Source organism: Neophocaena asiaeorientalis, unplaced genomic scaffold, assembly GCF_003031525.2.
Source record: "Neophocaena asiaeorientalis asiaeorientalis breed wild unplaced genomic scaffold, Neophocaena_asiaeorientalis_V1.1 scaffold392, whole genome shotgun sequence".
Taxonomy (NCBI): Eukaryota; Metazoa; Chordata; class Mammalia; order Artiodactyla; family Phocoenidae; genus Neophocaena; species Neophocaena asiaeorientalis.
This window is the reverse complement of record NW_020174421.1, coordinates 193,524-215,172: the sequence shown is the minus strand read 5'-3', so window position 1 is coordinate 215,172 and position 21,649 is coordinate 193,524. Positions and strand designations below refer to the sequence as shown.

General features: G+C 43.7%; 1 protein-coding gene across 1 annotated transcript in view; it reads right to left on the bottom strand.

Moving 5' to 3' along the window:
* Positions 1-17,637, bottom strand: part of FAM194C (family with sequence similarity 149 member C) — a 37,124-nt gene extending 19,487 nt beyond the window's left edge. Inside the window, 5 exon segments of the mRNA XM_024756482.1 lie at positions 5,224-5,467; positions 5,470-5,504; positions 6,499-6,634; positions 16,391-16,510; positions 17,163-17,637. Of these exon segments, the coding sequence (XP_024612250.1) occupies positions 5,224-5,467; positions 5,470-5,504; positions 6,499-6,634; positions 16,391-16,510; positions 17,163-17,637 (1,010 nt within the window).
* Between the last annotated feature and the right edge of the window lie 4,012 nt (positions 17,638-21,649).

The window sequence follows — 21,649 nt, the reverse complement described above, 5'->3', positions numbered from 1 at the left end:
CATACTGAGTGAAGTAAGTCAGTCAGAGAAAGACAAATATCATATGATATCACTTATATGTGGAATCTGAAAAAATGGTACAAATGAACTTATTTACAAAATAGAAATAGATGTAGAAATAGATGTAGAAAACGAACTTATGTTACTAGGGGGGAAACGGGGGGGGAGGGACAAACTGGGAGATTGGGATTGACATATACACACTACTATATAAAAAGTAGATAACTAATAAGAACCTACTGTATAGCACAGGGAATTCTTCTCAATACTCTGTAATGACCTGTATGGGAAAAGAATCTGAAAAAGAGTGGATATAGTAAATCAACGATACTTCAATTTAAAAAAAGATTAAAAGATTAAAAATTTAAAAAACTAAGAGTGGATATATGTATAAGTGATTCACTTTGCTGTACAGCAGAAACTAACAACATTGTAAATCAACTACACACCAATAAAATTTTTTAAATATTCATGTTAAAGGAGAAGAAAGATCTCAATTCAATAACCCAACCTTCTACCGTAATGAACTATAAAAAGAACAGTAAAGTAAAACTAAAGCTAGCAGAGGAAGGAAATAATAAAGATTAGAGAAAAGTAAAACAAAACAGAGAAAAGAAAAAACAATAGAGAGAACTGACAAAACCCAAAAATGGTTCTTTGAAACGATCTGTAAAATTAACAAAACTTTAGCTACACTGACTGAGGGGGGAAAAAAAAAGGAAGACTCAAATTCCTAAAATCAGAAATGAAAGTGGAGACATTACTACTGACCTTACAGAAATGAAAAAAGATCATAAGAGAATTATATGAAGATCTGTACCTCTACCAGTTAGGTAACCTAGTTGAAAAGGACCAATTTCTAGAAACATGCAAAGCAAAGTTGCAGGATACAACACCAACACATAGAAATAAGTTGTCCTTCATGAACATGGGATGTCTTTCCATTCATTTCAGTCCTCTCTACTTCAGCAATATTTTGTAGTTTTCAGTGTATGAGTTTTACACCTCCTTGGTTAAATTTATTCCAAAGTATTTTATCCTTTTTGATGTTATTGTAAATGGTATCATTTCCTTTTGTTTATTACTTTTCTATTGTAGTTGTTGCTCATATAGCATTTCAGATCATTTGTTCCCGGTGTTCATGGATTGGAAGAATTAATATTGTTAATGGCAATGCTCCCCACAGTGATCTACAGATATTGGGTTGGACAAAAAGTTTGTTTGGGTTTTTCTGTAACATCTTAGGGTCTTTTTGGCCAACCCAATACAATGCAATCCCTATCAATCCCATCAATCTTTTTTGCAGCAATGGAAAACTTGATCCTAAAACTCGTACAGAATTGCAAGGGTACCCAAATAACCAAAATAATCTTGAAGAAAAGAATAAAGATGAAGGACCCACACTTATTGATTTCAACACTTACTACAAAGTGATAATAAAACAGTGTGGTTCTGGCATAATAGACATATATATCAACAGAACAGAATTGAGAGTCCAAAAATAAGCCCATATATCTATGGTCAATTGATTTTCAACAAGGGCGACAAGACCATTCAATGAGGGAAAGAATAGTTTCTTCAACAAATAGTGCTAGGACAATTGGGAACCACATGCAAAAGAATGAAGTTGGACCCTTACTCATACTATATGCAAAGATCAACTGAAAAATGGACCAGAGATCTAGACCTAAGAGCTATAACTATAAAGCTCTTAGAAGAAAACAGAGGAATAAGGAATAGTTTCTTAGATATAAAATCCAAAAATATAGAAAAACTGGACGTCATCAAAATTTAAATCTTTTGTATATCAAAGGATGCTATCAAGAGTATGAAAAGACACCTCACAGTACAGGAAAAATATATGTAAATTATATATCTGATAAGGGCCTAGTATCCACAATATAAAAAGAACTCACAACTTAATCAAAAAATGGGCAAAGGACTTGAATACACATTTCTACAAAGAAGATTATACAAAGAAGGCACATGAAAATGCTCCTAATCATTAGCTATTAGGGAAATGCAAGTCAAAACCATGACAAGATATCACTTCACACCCACTAGAATGGCTGGAAATTAAAAATTGGAAAATATCAAGTATAGTCAAGGATGTGGAGAAATTGAAACCCTCACACATTGCTGGTGGGAATGTAAAATGGTGCAGCCACTTTGGAAAACATTCTGAATGTTTTCATAATAAGTTAATAAGTTAAATATAGAATTATCGTATGACCCAGTAATTCCACTCCTAGGTATAGACCGAAAAGAAATGAAAACAGTGTGCAAATAAAAACTTCTCCAAGAATGTTCATAGCAGCATTATTCATACTAGCCAAATGGTGGGAGCAATCTAATGTCCATAAATGAAAGAATGGATTTTAAAAAGTGGTATATCCATACAATAGAATATTAGTCAGCCACGAAAAAGAAGGAAATTCTGACACATGCTACAACATGTATGAATCTTGAAAACATTAAGTGAAGGAAGCCAGGCATAAAAGGCCACATACTGTAAGATTCCATTTATATGAGATGTGCAGAATAGGCAAATCCATAGAGACAAAAAAACAGATTGGTGGTTGCCCCTGGGGGTAGGCAGAAATGAGGAGTGACCAATTAATGGGTATAGGGTTTTCTTTTGGGGTGAACTCAATGGAGGAGTTGGTTGCACAACACTGTAAATGTGCTAAATGCCACTAAATTGTACACATTAAAAGGACTGACTTTACGTCATGTGAATTTCACCCCAATCAAAAAAACAAAAGGAGGGAATTCCCTGGAGGTCCAGTGGTTAGGACTCTGTGCTTCCACTGCCAAGGGCTGGGGTTCAATCCCTGGTCGGGGAATTGGGAGAACTGATGCATACTACAACATGGAAGAACCTCGAAAACATTATGCTAAGTGAAAGAAGCCAGATAAAAAGACCACATACTGTGTGACTCCATTTACATGCAGTGTCTGGAATAGGGAAATGCATAGAGACAGAAAGGAGATGAGCAGTTGCCAGGGACTGTGGGGGAGGAGAAATGGGGAGGGACTGCTTATTAGGTACAGGGTTTCCTTCTGAGGTGATGAAAAAGTGCTGGAAACTAGATAGTCGTGATGGTTGTTCAACACTATGAATGCCACTGAATTGTACACTTCAAAATGCTTAAAATGGTAAATGTTATGTCCATTTTACATATTAAAAAAAATGTGCACCTCACACAGCAGTTCTGAGTGCTCAACAAATCCCTAAAGGAACAGCACTTAGCACAGTACTGGGCACATGGTGATTATGGTTTGTTTTTAATGTGGTGAGTTGTATCTTTGTATGAAAAAGGACTTGAGGGAAGTTTGACAGGAGACTCAGCCATTGAGGAGAGAGGTCCAAGGAGATGCTGACAGCCCAAATGAAAGGGATGCCGGGGATGGTTCTGGGGTCTGACACTGACCAGTGCAAACCCACTGGGGCTTGGAGCTTTTTGGCAATCCAAGGGCAGACACATCACTTCTACCTGAGAGTTTTGCCCAGCAGTCTCCGTGAAGACAGAATTAGCTGCCAAGTCCAGGGTTCTGTGGAACCCGTGAGGGAGGGAAGTGTCTCCGAAACATTTTCTCTACTCCAGAGGGATCCAACAGCTGCACGTGTGTTTTGGCCATTTGATCACAGTAACACAGATGCTGTCCTTCAAGATCACTGGGTCCAACTTTCTCACCTTATAATGGAGAGAAGTGAGGCCCAGAGAGATGGAATGGCTTATGCAGGGTCACCAAGAAGAACTGGGCCTAGAATCCAGGCCTCTTGGGACTCCCACAGCAGAAATACATTAATGACCAAGATCACCGGGGTCTGAGTCAAGCACACCAGCATCGATGGCCTGAGGTCTCGGGTGGTCCCAGCAGGGGGTCCTTGGGATTCTGTGGCAGGGAAGCGAACATGGATCCCAGCAGGCTGGTCTGAAGTACCTTGATCCCCTTATCTACACTTGTCCACCCCTCTCTGGTCCTGCCAATAGCAACCTAATTCACGGACACAGCTTCACGAGTTCAGGCTGATGGTCCCATTCAATGCAGTGTTGAGGAAGAAAAGGGGGGAGAGGGAGCCCCATGACCCCTGTGAGCAGCAGCTGCCTGGGAAGGTGTGTGCTGAGTTCAATGCACAAGGTGCCCTGGAAGCAGGGCTGAGCAGAGGGTAATGAATGCACTCATTTATGGTCAGAGAAACCATAGGACTCCTTTGACAGGCACTGCAATTCTGAATTCCCAGTTCAGTGGAGAGGAGGCCAAAGGAAGCGAGGGGGGCCATGGCCAGAAAGGCCTGCTGGGCCGCCTGTTGAGACGGCTCAGACAGCCACCTCCCTCTAAGGTAAAGTGGTACATTCACTCCATTCCATTAATCATTGCATATAATACTCGATAAACATCTGTGAATGAAGAAAGCAACCTGACTCCATTCATGCTAAAATATGCATAACTCTCAGCCTTTACCCTGCATGTTAGAAATCTTAGTTTTCCTCAGTCTAGGGTTCTTGGTGCATGGACAAGCTTTGAAGGTCCGCAGACCCCCTGCAATCACAGGAAATGTTTTACATGCATGTGTATCAGTTCATATTTCTGGGAAGAGGGTCTATAGCTTTCACCAGATTCTCAATGAGAAAATGTGTCCCCTTGTGCCACTCACACACCCCGAGGTTGGGACCCAGCTGCCCACATTTTCATGAGTACCGCCAGACCTCAGCTGCAGATCAACCCGAGCATGTGCTAGGTGGGGTATGTGCAGTGCGGGTTAGACTCCAAATACATGGATCTTGGCGGCAAAATATGCAAGAACCACAGTACTTACCCATTGAGCTTGGGACAGAAGGACAAAGACCCCCCCCCCCAGGATGGAGGGTCTCCTATCACCTTCTCTCAGCTAGAGATGAATTGTTCTGTGTCTCCAACCTCTTCCCACCTGGGAGAGCCTCGAAGGCAGGGACTGCTGCTGCACCCGCAGCCCGCACTGACACGTAATCACAGATAGTCGGGTTCAGTACGTACTGGTTGATCAGGACTGAATTTGAGGCTTGACTCTTGGTACTTCTTCTCTGACCTGAACAAACTCTTAATATCCCAGAGGACCCGTCACCAGACTTCTCTGACCAAATGAAAAGCCAAAGGAAACACTCTGGCTTTGTCAAAGCCTGGAGTTCTCTGGGCTGAGCTGCTGGGGAGAAAGGCAAGCACCAAATAAAAGGATACTAAACGAAGAAGGACCCATCATAGAAGGTGTAATGCAACTTGATGGCCTTCTCGGGTGCCTTCCATTCCTGAGAATGCCGGTCCAAGTGAAGATGACGGGCAGGAGGTTGGTGAGGGGTGGGAGTGGAAGTCTGAGCACCTGGAGGGTGCGGTTGGTGGGAGCTTGGGATCTGAGCGTCCCCTTTGGGGGTAGACATTAGATGAGGGGGCATCTTTGCCCTGTAGTTGCGTAAGATCATGGGTAGAAATTCCTCCCTTTCCACGAGACCCTTTCGGCTTCTCTGCAGGGAAGGAGACCAACATATTTTCTAGCCACTTGCCTCTCACTCACCAGGCTCTCTACAGCCCCTCCCCAGCTCCCCAGACTCCCATTCCATTTCCCTGTCCCCAAATTATCTGTCCCTACCCCAACCCCTCATCCTTACAGGTAATGTTTTTAGGAAGAACTGGGAAGGTCCCCATACCCCTTTGAGACCGGCCCTGGCCTGATTTCCACCTTTTGCACAGGAGTGGGGACCCATGGAGTGGAGCTGCGTGTGGAACGGGGTGGCAGAGCTGGAGGCTTTGATCACCTCCCAATCCTGAGCTTACAAAGGAAGACAGCTTCCTTCTGGAATGTCACAGTAAGGAGCAAACTGGGTGGCTGCCCTCTACGCATTTTCTACAGCTGCAGTGACACTGGCCTGTGAGCCCCAGGACACATATATGCTTAGATGTAACTAGGTTTGAAATCCTTTATGGCCCATGGTCCAGGCCTTTGGAGGAACGCAGATTCACTTGCTAGGACTTGTGGGACACACAAAATCATAAATACCATTAATCACCCATGTCAGTGTTTTTTGTTTTGAGAGCTGTTCCTTTTTTTCTAAGAGAACATCTGACAAATTATGTCAAGAAATAAACGTTCTTAACTGTAAGGGTGTGTAAACTTTAAGAAGCCATGCAAAGGGGTCTCACTGGTGACGAGGCAAAGAACATTGCCCTGGGACAGGCCCATTGAGCTGTGGGACCTCAGACAATGCCTTACCATGTGCTTGGGGTACCTCAGTTTCCTCATCTGTAAAACGGGCATAAACCTGCCTTCCTCATAAGGTCATAGTAGGACTGAAAATGACTGTGATTGTGGAAGGACTAGGGACCTGTGTGTGAGGGACAACTATCACCCTGTCACTGTGGCTGGGGGCACTGGGGAGCCAACATGTCCGTGATCCCCCTCCACGCACACACAGGCTGTGCCCTCCTCTCCCATGCACCCCCAACCACTAAGGTGCTCACATAAGGCGACACATCTCCTGCAGCTTCTCCTGGGCTTCAGGGCAGGGGTCGCTGAACTCGATAACCTCAGAGGCAGAGGTTCCCGCTCCTCGTTGTGGGGATGTCAAGACTACTTCTTCCAAATTTGGGGGTTTGCCTGTAGCTGGAGATGAACAGGTTAGGGAGGGTTTTAGAAAATGGTTCCTCAAGACGTTATGTTCACCTGGGGTGAGGGGGCGGGGAGAGCAGGAGAGCTGCATCCCTTGAGAATCAAAATAACTGTGGGAATCATTTATGCTTCCAGGGATAAGAATCCCCAGCAGGTCACTTATGAAACAGAGGCGGCGCTCTGTGAGTCAACCGAGTGTGTGTCAGGAACACTCATGCAGAGTGGTGAATCCAGCCACATTTCCCCAAGGGCGGCCTGGTCCTGGGTAGAGAGAGCACACACATGGCTGTGGTGGATACAGAAGGGATTCCCTTGTGACACTTCTGACTTAAGACAAAAAGTCCCAGTTCCATCTCAATGGCTCAATGGCTCAAGGGCTTCAACACTTCTCTGATGCTGGCTTACCTCGGCCTTCGGCAGAGGGCAGAATATATCAACTGAGACTCAAGACTGTGATGTTTTGCGGGCTTTTGTGTGTGCTTGTGGTAAAATACGTATAACAAAAATTTAGCGACTTAAATTTTAAGAGGCAAGTTCAGTGGTATTAAATACATTCACAGTGTTGTGCAACCGTTATCACCATCTATTCCCGTAACTCTTTTTATCTTATAAAATTGAAACTCTGTAACAATAACCCCCCATTCTCCCCTACCCCCAGCCCCTGGCAACTGCCAATCTACTTTCTATCTTTATGATTTTGAGTACTCTAAGTACCTCCTATAAGTGGAATCATACAGTATTTGACTTTTTTGTGACTGGTTTGTTTCATGTAGCATAATGTCCCCATGTTTCACCCATGTTATAACATATTGCAGAATTCCCTTCCTTTTTAAGGCTACATAATATTCCATTATAGGCATAGACCAAATCTTTCTTTTCAATTTTTTAAAATATTTATTTATTTGGCTGTGCCAGGTCTTGGTTGTGGCACTCGGGATCTTCATTGTGGCATGCGGGATCTTTTAGTTGAGGCATGTGGGATCTAGTTCCCTGAACAGGGTTCGAACCAGGGCCCCCTGCATTGGCAGCATGGAGTCAACCACTGGACCACCAGAGAAGTTGCATTCCAGGAATAAATCCTGTTTAGTGTCATGTTGTATAATCCTTTTATTATGCTGCCGAATTCTGTTTGCTAATATTTTGCTAAGGAATTTTGCAACAATGTTCATCAGGTATATTGGTCTGTAGTCTTCTTCTAGTGCCTTTGGCTCCAATATCAGGGCAATATTGGCCTCACAGAATGAGTTGGGAAGTGTTCCCTCTTCAATTTTGGGGAAAAATTTTAGAACAATTGGCATTAATTCTTCTTTAAATGTTCGGTAGAATTCATCACTGAAGTTATCAGGTCCAGGGATTTTCTTTGTTGGGAGATTTTTGATAACTGATTGAATCTCTTACTATTTATAGGTCTAGTTCAAATTTTCTATTTCTTCATGATTTAGTCTAAGTAGGTTTTGTGTTTTAGGAATCTGTCCACTTCATGCAGGTTATCCAATTTGTTGGCATACAGTTAGTTGTTCATAGTACTCTCTGATAATCCCTTTTATTTCTGTAGAATCAATAGTTGTGTCCCATTTTCAATTCTGATTTTAGGAATTTGAGTCTCCTTTCTTTTTTTCTTAGTCCATCTAGCTAAAGATTTGTCAATTGTGTTGATCTTTCTGAAGCATCAACTTTTGGTTTCATTGATTTTCTGTTGTTTTTATATTCTCTATTTAGTTTATCTCTGCTCTAACCTTTATTTCCTTCCTTCTCTAGCTTTGGGTTTAGTTTAAAGTTCCTTAAGTTGTAAAGTTAGGTTGTTTACTTGAGATCTTTCTTGCCTTTTAATGTAAGCATTAAAGCTACAAATTTTCCCCTTAGCATTACTTTCATTGCACCCCATAAGTTTTGGTATGCTGCTTTCATTTTCTTTTTTCTTTTTTTTTTTTTTGCAGTACATGGGCCTCTCACTGTTGTGGCCTCTCCCGTTGCAGAGCACAGGCTCCGGACACACAGGCTCAGCGGCCATGGCTCACGGGCCTAGCCACTCCGCAGCATGTGGGATCTTCCCAGACCGGGGCACGAACCCATGTCCCCTGCATCGGCAGGTGGACTCTCAACCACTGTACCACCAGGGAAGCCCGCTGTTTTCATTTTCATTTGTCTCTAGTATTTTATAGTTTTCCTTGTAATTTCTTCTTTGATCCATTGATTAGGTGTGTGTTATTTAATTTCCACAATTTTATAAATGTTCCAGTTTTCCTTCTGTTACTGATTTCTAACTTCATCTCATTGTGGTAAGATAAGATACTTTGAGTGAAATCTATTTCTTTTAATCTACTGAGACTTAATTTGTGGCCTAACATATGATCTATCCTAGAAATGTCCCATGTACACTTGAAAAGAATGTGCACTGTTTTTGTTGTTTTGTTTGTGTTCTGCATGTGTCTGTTAGATCTAGTTGATTTATCGTGTTGTTTTTTATTTTCTTACTTCTGTCTGTTATTCTATCCACTATTACTGTAGAACTACTTGTCTTCAACTGGTCAGGTTTTGCTTCATATATTTTGACAGCCTGTCATTAGGTGCATAAATGTTTATAACTGTTGTATCTTCTTACTGTATTGAAATTTTATTATTATAGAATGTCCTTCTTTGTCTCTTGTAATCTTTTTAAATTTAAAGTCTGTTTTATCTGATATTAGTATAGTCACCTCTGCTCTCCTTTGGTTACTATTTGCATGGAATATCTTTTTCCATATTTTCACATTTAAACCCAATTGTGTCTCTGGATCTCAAGTGAGTCTCTTATAGCGTATAGTTGGATCATGAGTTGCTATTCATTCTCCCAATCTCAGTCTTTTGATTACAAAATTTAGCCAATTTACATTTAAAGGAATTACTGATAAGGAGGGACTTGCTTCTGTTACTGTGTTTTTTATTTTCTATATGCCTTATTAGAGTTTTTGCTCTTCATATCCTGCATTACTGTCTTAATTTGTTTTAATTTCTTGTAGTGAAATTTTAAAATTTCTCATTTCCTTTTCTGCATATTGTAGTTATTTTCTTTGTGGTTACCATGGGGATTACAACTTCAATAACGTACAAAACTTCAATAACGTACAAAAACTCTCCTCCTTGACAGCATCATCCCCATCACTGTCAGTTGTTAATGTCCTAAAAATTACATCTTTTTATATCGTATGTCCCAAAACATAAATTAACATTTCTTTTAAATCTTTCAAATTATGTAGAAACTAAGATTTGGAGCTACAAACCAAAGTTAACAGTAATACTGGCTTTTACACTAATTTTTTTCTTTAAATATATTAGTCTCTTAAATCATGTAGAAAAACAAAAAGTGCCGTTACAAACTGCTGTTACAATAATACTAGCTTTCATTCTTTCCTATGTATTACCTTTATTGAGGTCTTTATTTCTCCATATAGCTTTGTGGTTCTCTCTAGTGTCCTTTCATTTCACCTTGCAGGACTCCCTTGAGCACTTCCTGCAGCACAGATTTAGTTGTCATGAACTGCCTCAGGTTTTGTATGTCTTAATGTCTTGCTCAGTTTTGAAGCACAGTTTTCCTGAATTCAGGATTGATTCTTAGCTGACAGGTTTTTTCTTTAAGCATTTTGAATATATTTGCCCTGTACCTTGTATCCTCCAAATTCTGATGAGAAACCTGCTAATGATCTTATTGAAATTCATTGTATGTGAGGATTCACTTCTCTCTTACTGCTTTCAAGATTCTCTTTTTGTCTTTGTCTTTTGAAAGTTTGATGATTAATGTGTCTTGGTGTGGGTTTCTCTGAGTTCATCTTTCTGGGAGTCTGCTGAGTTTCTCTGACGTTTATATTCATGTCTTGCATCAAATTTGGGAAAATTTCAGCCATTGTTTCTTTAAATATTCTCTCTGCCTCTTTTGATCTCTCTTCCTCTTCTGGGACTCCCACATGCATATGCCACTTGATGGTGTCCCACAGTTCCCTTAGGCTCTGTTCATTTTTCTTCAGTCTTTTTTCTTTCTGTTCTTCAGACTCAATAATTTCCATTGTCCTGTCTTCGAGCTGATTCTTTCTTCTGCCTGGTCAAATCTGTGGTGGCAATGTTTTGTGCTTATTTCCATTATTTTCACAGTTATCCCCCATGGCAAGTCTTAGGTGGTATGAGGATATGATGACATAAAATTGTGGAGGTGATCATCCATGGCTGAATTTCCAGAAGCATCTATTCAGGTCCTGCCTGCTTCTGAGTCTCTGCTGCCTACTCAGCTGGAGCCACATGCTCTTCCTTGATATATGTAGGCTCACCTTCACCTTGGACTCAAAAATAAAATGAGTCTTCAGGCCAGGGGCATTGCTTAGGCTCCAACTGAGCCCTGAAGGCCTCAGAATGGAGTCTTTCTCACTGTCAGCCAAGCCTCGAGGTTTCTGGTTGGTGCTTGGGTACCATGTCTGGTATCTTGTCACTTTCAGTGCTTCCTGGTCCCTTTCCTGACTCCTCCAGCCATGAGACCAGAGACTTGACCCTAAGGCCCACCTACCTGCTGGCTGACCTCCTGGAACATCTGCTGGCCTGAGCATCCATTTCTGGCCTGCCCCTAGTTGCTTTGGGTCCCCAAGTGTGACAACCAGGAACCACTGTTGACAGATTTCTCTCAATTCTCTGCCTGTTAAGTTGGGCTATGCTCCAGAAATAGCTGCTGTCTGCTCAGGGAGTAGGTCCAACTCCTGGAGCCTGTCTGCTCCAAGTCTGCATGACCCTAGAACTGTAAAGGGGGCCAGCTGGCAAGGTGTGACAGCACGTGTACATGGAACAGATTTTGCAGAGGTCCCAAACCCAAAGTGACTTAAAACCACAACGACTCTACAATATGTTCTTTAAGCTAGGGTACTTTGGAGTGAAAGTGTGTATAATTAATAGTTATGCCAGGACAACAGCATAAACTGGGACTTTCCTGGGCAAGCTAGGACACACGGTTCCTTATAAACTATTAGGGAAGGTTAACCACCCATCCTAGCACACATGTGTGAGAATAATTTCTAAACCATATCAGGAACCTATAAGAAATGCACCAGCGTTGAACATCCTAGTGAGAATGATGCAACATCATGGGGTAATCACATCCTCGGGTGGCAGAGGAAAACAGCCACATAGACAAAGAGACCAACAGATGTACGTAACTTTTGTTTTGGAACAAACTTACTCAAGGCATCACCCCGAGGTCATTAGGAAGAAAAAAATCATGAAATCACTGGGTGTCCTGAGGATACTTCATTTCCCCTCAAAGTGACTGCATTGATTTAGGGCCAGCTCAGGAGGAGATATGATAAACCAGGAGCATATAAAGAGGGATGCTGGAAGTGATGCTCACAGTGACAGAAAATGTGTCATGAGAGGTAAAGGAACAGGGGAAACAAGAGTCTGAGGATGTCACCTCCACCAGGGAAGGTGTTCCTTGTCTTAAAATCCACACATGTACCCACAGCATTCAGAACAGTGACTGGGGCTTCCCTGGTGGTGCAGTGGTTGAGAGTCCCCCTGCCGATGCAGGGGACACGAGTTTGTGCCCCGGTCCGGGAAGATCCCACATGCCGCGGAGCGGCTGGGCCCGTGAGCCATGGCTGCTGAGCCTGCGCATCCGGAGCCTGTGCTCCGCAATGGGAGAGGCCGCAACAGTGAGAGGCCCGCGTACCAAAAAAAAGAACAGTGACTGACAACTAGCAATTGTTCAACAAACATTTGTTCACTGACTGAAAGGCTACAGGATCAACTTGATATGGAGAGTGAGGCCTGGAAGAAGGCAAATCTCATAGCAATCCGAGGTGGGCTCAGGAATAAAATCCAAGCTTCTCAACTTCTAGCCTTACCTCCAGTGTCTGTGGGAAGCACTGGACAGTCTTTGAGCATCCCAAACTTCTGTGGATCCTCCCACCACCACTTTGCAAATACAGTCCCTCCCCTACCCCACCACTCTATCACTTTTACATTTAAAGGAATTACTGATAAGGAGGGACTTGCTTCTGTTACTGTGTTTTTTATTTTCTATATGCCTTATTAGAGTTTTTGCTCTTCATATCCTGCATTACTGTCTTAATTTGTTTTAATTTCTTGTAGTGAAATTTTAAAATTTCTCATTTCCTTTTCTGCATATTGTAGTTATTTTCTTTGTGGTTACCATGGGGATTACAACTTCAATAACGTACAAAACTTCAATAACGTACAAAAACTCTCCTCCTTGACAGCATCATCCCCATCACTGTCAGTTGTTAATGTCCTAAAAATTACATCTTTTTATATCGTATGTCCCAAAACATAAATTAACATTTCTTTTAAATCTTTCAAATTATGTAGAAACTAAGATTTGGAGCTACAAACCAAAGTTAACAGTAATACTGGCTTTTACACTAATTTTTTTCTTTAAATATATTAGTCTCTTAAATCATGTAGAAAAACAAAAAGTGCCGTTACAAACTGCTGTTACAATAATACTAGCTTTCATTCTTTCCTATGTATTACCTTTATTGAGGTCTTTATTTCTCCATATAGCTTTGTGGTTCTCTCTAGTGTCCTTTCATTTCACCTTGCAGGACTCCCTTGAGCACTTCCTGCAGCACAGATTTAGTTGTCATGAACTGCCTCAGGTTTTGTATGTCTTAATGTCTTGCTCAGTTTTGAAGCACAGTTTTCCTGAATTCAGGATTGATTCTTAGCTGACAGGTTTTTTCTTTAAGCATTTTGAATATATTTGCCCTGTACCTTGTATCCTCCAAATTCTGATGAGAAACCTGCTAATGATCTTATTGAAATTCATTGTATGTGAGGATTCACTTCTCTCTTACTGCTTTCAAGATTCTCTTTTTGTCTTTGTCTTTTGAAAGTTTGATGATTAATGTGTCTTGGTGTGGGTTTCTCTGAGTTCATCTTTCTGGGAGTCTGCTGAGTTTCTCTGACGTTTATATTCATGTCTTGCATCAAATTTGGGAAAATTTCAGCCATTGTTTCTTTAAATATTCTCTCTGCCTCTTTTGATCTCTCTTCCTCTTCTGGGACTCCCACATGCATATGCCACTTGATGGTGTCCCACAGTTCCCTTAGGCTCTGTTCATTTTTCTTCAGTCTTTTTTCTTTCTGTTCTTCAGACTCAATAATTTCCATTGTCCTGTCTTCGAGCTGATTCTTTCTTCTGCCTGGTCAAATCTGTGGTGGCAATGTTTTGTGCTTATTTCCATTATTTTCACAGTTATCCCCCATGGCAAGTCTTAGGTGGTATGAGGATATGATGACATAAAATTGTGGAGGTGATCATCCATGGCTGAATTTCCAGAAGCATCTATTCAGGTCCTGCCTGCTTCTGAGTCTCTGCTGCCTACTCAGCTGGAGCCACATGCTCTTCCTTGATATATGTAGGCTCACCTTCACCTTGGACTCAAAAATAAAATGAGTCTTCAGGCCAGGGGCATTGCTTAGGCTCCAACTGAGCCCTGAAGGCCTCAGAATGGAGTCTTTCTCACTGTCAGCCAAGCCTCGAGGTTTCTGGTTGGTGCTTGGGTACCATGTCTGGTATCTTGTCACTTTCAGTGCTTCCTGGTCCCTTTCCTGACTCCTCCAGCCATGAGACCAGAGACTTGACCCTAAGGCCCACCTACCTGCTGGCTGACCTCCTGGAACATCTGCTGGCCTGAGCATCCATTTCTGGCCTGCCCCTAGTTGCTTTGGGTCCCCAAGTGTGACAACCAGGAACCACTGTTGACAGATTTCTCTCAATTCTCTGCCTGTTAAGTTGGGCTATGCTCCAGAAATAGCTGCTGTCTGCTCAGGGAGTAGGTCCAACTCCTGGAGCCTGTCTGCTCCAAGTCTGCATGACCCTAGAACTGTAAAGGGGGCCAGCTGGCAAGGTGTGACAGCACGTGTACATGGAACAGATTTTGCAGAGGTCCCAAACCCAAAGTGACTTAAAACCACAACGACTCTACAATATGTTCTTTAAGCTAGGGTACTTTGGAGTGAAAGTGTGTATAATTAATAGTTATGCCAGGACAACAGCATAAACTGGGACTTTCCTGGGCAAGCTAGGACACACGGTTCCTTATAAACTATTAGGGAAGGTTAACCACCCATCCTAGCACACATGTGTGAGAATAATTTCTAAACCATATCAGGAACCTATAAGAAATGCACCAGCGTTGAACATCCTAGTGAGAATGATGCAACATCATGGGGTAATCACATCCTCGGGTGGCAGAGGAAAACAGCCACATAGACAAAGAGACCAACAGATGTACGTAACTTTTGTTTTGGAACAAACTTACTCAAGGCATCACCCCGAGGTCATTAGGAAGAAAAAAATCATGAAATCACTGGGTGTCCTGAGGATACTTCATTTCCCCTCAAAGTGACTGCATTGATTTAGGGCCAGCTCAGGAGGAGATATGATAAACCAGGAGCATATAAAGAGGGATGCTGGAAGTGATGCTCACAGTGACAGAAAATGTGTCATGAGAGGTAAAGGAACAGGGGAAACAAGAGTCTGAGGATGTCACCTCCACCAGGGAAGGTGTTCCTTGTCTTAAAATCCACACATGTACCCACAGCATTCAGAACAGTGACTGGGGCTTCCCTGGTGGTGCAGTGGTTGAGAGTCCCCCTGCCGATGCAGGGGACACGAGTTTGTGCCCCGGTCCGGGAAGATCCCACATGCCGCGGAGCGGCTGGGCCCGTGAGCCATGGCTGCTGAGCCTGCGCATCCGGAGCCTGTGCTCCGCAATGGGAGAGGCCGCAACAGTGAGAGGCCCGCGTACCAAAAAAAAGAACAGTGACTGACAACTAGCAATTGTTCAACAAACATTTGTTCACTGACTGAAAGGCTACAGGATCAACTTGATATGGAGAGTGAGGCCTGGAAGAAGGCAAATCTCATAGCAATCCGAGGTGGGCTCAGGAATAAAATCCAAGCTTCTCAACTTCTAGCCTTACCTCCAGTGTCTGTGGGAAGCACTGGACAGTCTTTGAGCATCCCAAACTTCTGTGGATCCTCCCACCACCACTTTGCAAATACAGTCCCTCCCCTACCCCACCACTCTATCACCACAGCCTTGGGGGCCCTGGAAGTTCCACGAGAGAAAGTTCCTTCTCTGCCCTCTCCAGCCCCAACTCATCTCTCCTCCAAGCTCTGGCTGCACAGTCACTGCTACCGTGTTTGGTCTCACCTGCCACCAGTTCTTTCCTTTAAGCCTTTCCTTCTGCTCTGCGTTTTCTGCAATAGAAAAGAAATGGCCTCTATGTCTGTTTTCTGCCCACATAAACTGACCCAGCTGGGGACACAAGGTTAGGCTTGGTATCCAAATACGTCCGTTCAGTTACTGGTTCCCCCACTTGCTGGGTGAGTATGGGTAACACAGGTCTCTCTCTGAGAAGAGGGGGTGAGTATGGGATAACATAGGAGGTGGAAGATGTGGGTTTGCTAGGGGTGTTGCCCCAGATGAGAGGAACCGCGTTAACAGAAATGGAGCACTTGTAAACATTCAAATGATGAGACTGCAAAGTGGAGTGACTGGGTTGAGATATGTCACCTTTTATGGGACAGAATCTGTCAATAGCTGCTGGGTCTCCAGCCAGGGCAGCTATATATCCTTCCTATCAGAAAACCAAATCAAATCATCTCATCAGCCTACACAGGAAATCTTCTATCCCCCTCCCCATCCCACCCCCACCACCAAAGGTAGGTCAAAAGGTCTTGCTGGGAATCACTGTTACCTGTTTTCTTCTTGACTTCCCTTCCGGTTGAGAGGGAAAAACTCAGACAGCCAGTAGAGGACTCGTAGACAAGCTGGTAAGGTGAGTTCACTCCCATGGCTGGGATGTTTGTGGAAGAATCTGGAGTGGAACAGATGGGATTCTGCTTTCAATTTTTTTATTTTAATTTTTTTAATCAAAAGTATAATAATGACGTTTTTGTCCTAGTTGTATGGTAGATCAGATATTCTAAATTGCCCTGTTGTTACAAAACAACCAATTTCCGGAAGAAAAAGATTTTTTAATGCTGGAGAAGGCTCAGAGTAATTAAGAGAAATCTTTAAAGTTCTCTTCTACGGTGTTCTCCCAGTTCTCACGACTCTCCTGGTTCTGGCTCTGCTTGGCTCTGCCCTGCTACCCACCAACTGGCCCTCCCGATTTACCCCCTCCTCCTGGGTGCTGCCTCTCTCTACCTCGGCATCATTTCCACAAACTCCCCCTTTCAATATCTCACACTGTTCTCATGGCCAACCTCTCAATCTGGGCTCAGCAAAGCTGGAGGGATGGGAGGACAAAATGGAGAACGGAGAGGGGTGAAAGGATGATTCTTGGGGGTGGTCTCAGGAAGGAGCTGAGTTGCAAAGCGGACCCCTGGCTGCCACCTTCTCACGGCGCATTCTTGTAGACCTGTCTGGGGTGGGCACAGTGGACGCATACACACATGCCCAGGCCAGACCCTTCCAGGCCCAGAAAAACGAGCCAGGATCCGGTGAGCCAGACTTCGCTGATTTACTGGACATGGACTCCAGCATGGCCTTCATCTTCAGGGTGAGGAGCTCGGTCAGCAGGTGGATAGACTGCCTCTGGAACCTGTGCAGGGTCTCCTGGCTGGACGGCCCCCGTTGGCCGTGGGTAGGAGAGTGCGTGGAGAATCTGGCCGGCCCAGTGGAAGCGGGCAGCATCGGCAGTGGTAGCACTGGCAGGGGTGGCTTGTTCTTGACAGGGGCCTGCACAGGGGCCGGTTCCATAAGCACCACGGGCGGGGCTCCAATGCTGATCTCCAGGCCCAGGATCTCAGAAGGGGTAGGGATCATGGGGTCAGTGATCAGCTCCTCCCAGGTAAACTCAAAGATGTTTCTGATGCCCTTGGGTACAGAAATGCCTGCACTCTGGCAGACGATGAGCACCCTGGAGATGCGGGCCAGCAGCTTGGGGTCCGTGGCGGTGTATTGCTGGTATAGTTCTCGGTTAGTCTTGATGTCATTCATGGTCCTAGAGCACACATACTACTAGGTAATACTGTCCATCTCAGACAAGAAGAACCTTCAGCTGTGAGGAGGCAGACACCCTGAGAGCTGAATGAGAGCCAAAGTTCTCACCTAAGGTGAGGCCTTGGGGACAGATGGAATGCAAGTGCTGAAATGGCCCTTACAGGTCATTGAGCCAGGGCATCCTATGCGGGAGGATAAATAATTGGTCACTCTCTCCCACAAAGGGATGCCCCCCCGTCACCACACTTCCCTTCCCGGGGATGCGTCAGAGACCACGTTAGTGAGTCACTTTGGGAGGGGCCTCGGGATGAGCAGGTTCCCCAAACAGACCCTGCGCTGGAGTAAGGAAAAGAATGGGGAAGGGAAAAATGTTCCATTGCACCTTTTGTAGTCAGAGATCTGAGGGTGGAAGACCTGCTTGTGGTCTCTCAATAAAAACCTGCAAAAACAAAAAGAAGTTTCATTGGTTCCTTCTGGGGGAAGGTGATGTGGATGGAAGCTCCTGGTTGCAACGCAAGGATGGGCCTGGATTCAACATGTACATCCAAGGGCGAATGGGAAAGGAGGAGGATGATGAATTTTTTTAGTCCAACGACTAACATCGTTTACCACATCTCCTCAAATCTAGAACTTCTGACAACTCCTGCTACCGCAGCCTTCTAGTCATCAGTTCTACCACCTTCCATCCTGACAACCACTCCCCATGACGTCCATGGCCCTCTTCTCCTGCCAGACAATCCTCATTCTTTCACTCTTCAAACTGTGTCCTCTGGAGCCACCCCAAGTTTGCCATTCCAGAACTGCGCCCCTGGTGCACACCCTCAGCATTTACAGTGCGGCTGCCCTGGTGTGGAAAAGGCTATTATCTTTCCGGTTTCACTGATGAGGAATCGAAGGCTTATAGAGACAGAGCTCTTGGTCAGGAGTTGCCTGACTGCAGACTCTTGGCATAGAGACCTTTCCAAAGACAACACGACTTCCTCACGGGCTTCCAACTGAACTGCCCATCCACCAGCAAAAAAAATCTCCTAGGAACAAGAGTCCCACAGAGCAACCCCTTCAGACATTCTGCTGGTTTGCAGATAAACTGGCTTTCTACATCTATTTGCTGACTCCCTGGCATCTCTATTCCTCAGCTTTGGAGACTCAGAAAAATAGGTTCGTTTTTGAAATGATAAGTCTACAGAACAAAGAGACCACTCAGAATCTTGGTCATCTGGGCAACCAGCCAGAGGGATCTGACCCTGACCATGCAGGGCAGATCTGTTTTAAAGCCAGGATTCAAATGAAGAGAAGACGAATACAATCCTTGAAATGTTAACTGGTTTGAGGAACCCCACCCCACCCCCTACCAGTTCCTTTCTTGTGAGGTTAATTTTGAAGATATGCCTTACAAACAGATAAAAGCTGGGTTTTAAAACAGCTTTACTGAGATGTAATTTACATACCATACAATTCACCCTTTTTAAAGTGTACAATGGTTTTTAGTATAGTCACAGTTGTGCAACCATCACCACTATCTAATTTTAGAACATTTTTATCACCCCCCAAAAAAACCCATTAGCACTCACTCTCCATTCCTCCTCCCCCGAGGCAACGACTAATCTGCTGTGTGCCTCTATAGATCTGCCTGTTCTGGACATTTCATATAACTGGAATCACACATATAACTTATGTGTGTGATTACATATAACAACATATAATCACATATAACTGGAAGTCTTTTGTGACTGGCTTCTTTTACCATCATGTTTTTGAGGTTCATCCAAGTTACAGCATGTATCAGTACTTCACTCATATACTTCATTATATGGAAAGACCACCATTTGTTGATCCATTCAGTATTGTTTGGACACTTCGGTTGTTTCCACTTTTTGGCTATTACGATGGAACATTCAGGTACAAGTTCTTCTGTGAATGGATGCTTTCATTCTCTTGGGTTGATACCCAGGAATGGAACTGCTGGGTCGTATGATAACTCAATGTTTAACATTTTCGGGAACTACCAGGCTGGTTTCCAAAGTAGCTGCACCATTCTAGTTCTTTTTACAAAACCTGTAATGTATGAGGTTTTAAATTTCTCCATGTCCTTGTCAACACTTGTTATTATGTCTTTTTGATTTTAGTGCCATCCTAGAGGGTGTGAAGTGGTACCTCATTGTGTTTTTGATTTGCACTTCCCTAACGACTAATGATGTTGACCACCTTTTCACGTGTTTATTGGCCACTTTTCCACTTTTATATCTTCTTTGGAGAAAAGTCTTTTCAGATTGAACAACTGTTTTTTTTGAAAAGAAATGTCATTTTAAATTAAATGCACAAATAACCTCTATTTGTTACCATGTATTTATCTCTGCAAAACTCAGCTAGAGGTGACCACGTGACTCCATTCTGGCCTATGAGATGCAGGTGGAGCTGTTGGGTGGGATCCTGGATATCTTTTCAAGAAGTCTGTCTGCATGGAGAGAACACTTTTTCTTTACTCACTGCCCTTCTCTTTCTTCTTGTCTGGAATAGATGAGATGGCTGTAACTCTGGCAGCCTAATGGAGCCATGAGGTTACCTTGAGGAGGGAAGCCATGCATGAAAGGTGGCCGAGCAGAGGCACAGAGCCTGGACTCCTGCTGACATTGTGACACCCACACACCGGCACTTAACCACCTGCCTCCAAACTTGTTTCACCTGAGAGAATGAACCCCTCATCTCTTTAAGTCCCTTTATTCAGATCTCTGTTCCTGCAGCCAAATGTGATTCCTGACAGACAACCAGCCGTTTGGGAACAGCATCACTCCCTCCTTTCCGTATATTTAATTTTCATTGTCACGCATTCATTTTTCCATCACTGACACACAGGCCTTGCCCTCAAGTAGCTCAATGTTCAACAGGCAAAACAGACTTACAAAATTGATATAAGGGTCACACTGCCAAAAAAATGTACAAAGGCCATGAAAACCCAAAGCCAAAAGTCTAAAGGAAGCTGCACTGAAGGCTGTCATAGAAGATGAATAAGAAGTCACCAGGCAGGTAGGAGGGAGAAGGCATTCTTGGTAAAGAGAAGAGTATGTGCAAAGGAACAGAGACATTTAAAGCATGGCAGGTTCAGGGAACCACAAAACACATCAGTATGGCTGGGGCCTTGGGGCTCTATGGGAAAGTACCAGACAAAGCTACAAATCGTGAAGGGCCTTGTATGCCATGCCAAAGATTTTGCATGCTATGTAATCATATACTCAGTGAAAGTACTCAATGTATCGTCTTTAATTGCTAGTTGCATCTCATGTGGTCTCTGCAAACAGAGGGCAAGCATCACGTCTTCTCCCCCTTTTACAGCCTCCTCGACACTAAGACACCAAGTAAGCTGCCACATGCCAGAAAGTGAAAAATGCTTATAGCATGAAAATCCGACAGATAGCCCAATAGGCCCATGTAGATGGCTATAAACAAAGTTTCAATTAACAATTCCCACAAAGAAATAAAAAGAGCATGGAAGAAGTTTACAAAGGATATGAAAAATGATGACCCTCATTCCAACATCTTCAAAGTTTTGCGGGCTGTCTCCTCTTGGGGGCAGGACAGAGATGAGGGGAGGAGTGCACACGCACACAGGCTACTATGCCAAGTCTGAGTGCTCTCTGCCAGGCAGAGGGAAATCCAGAAAAGGCAGTGTCACCGGGCGGCTAAGAACTCAGGCCACGTGACCTCAAGCCTCGCACTTGTGGACACTAGCCCCTGCCTCCCAGGACTGTGAGGACTAAATGAGGGCCTATGTGTTACGGATTGGCACAATGCCTAAAAGAGGTAAGTGCTCAATGAATGCTAAGCAGAAAATGATAATCATTGGAAGTGGTTGAAGAAGGCTGTGCATTGGAAATGTCAGCAACTGGCTCAGAAGTAGGTGACTAGTGAACAAGGACGGAAGAGCACTCCAGGTGATGAGAACAGCGCTTGCTCAGGTTGGAGGCTCTAAATTGCCTGGCAAATTTGGGGAACTGCAAGTAACTTGAGCATG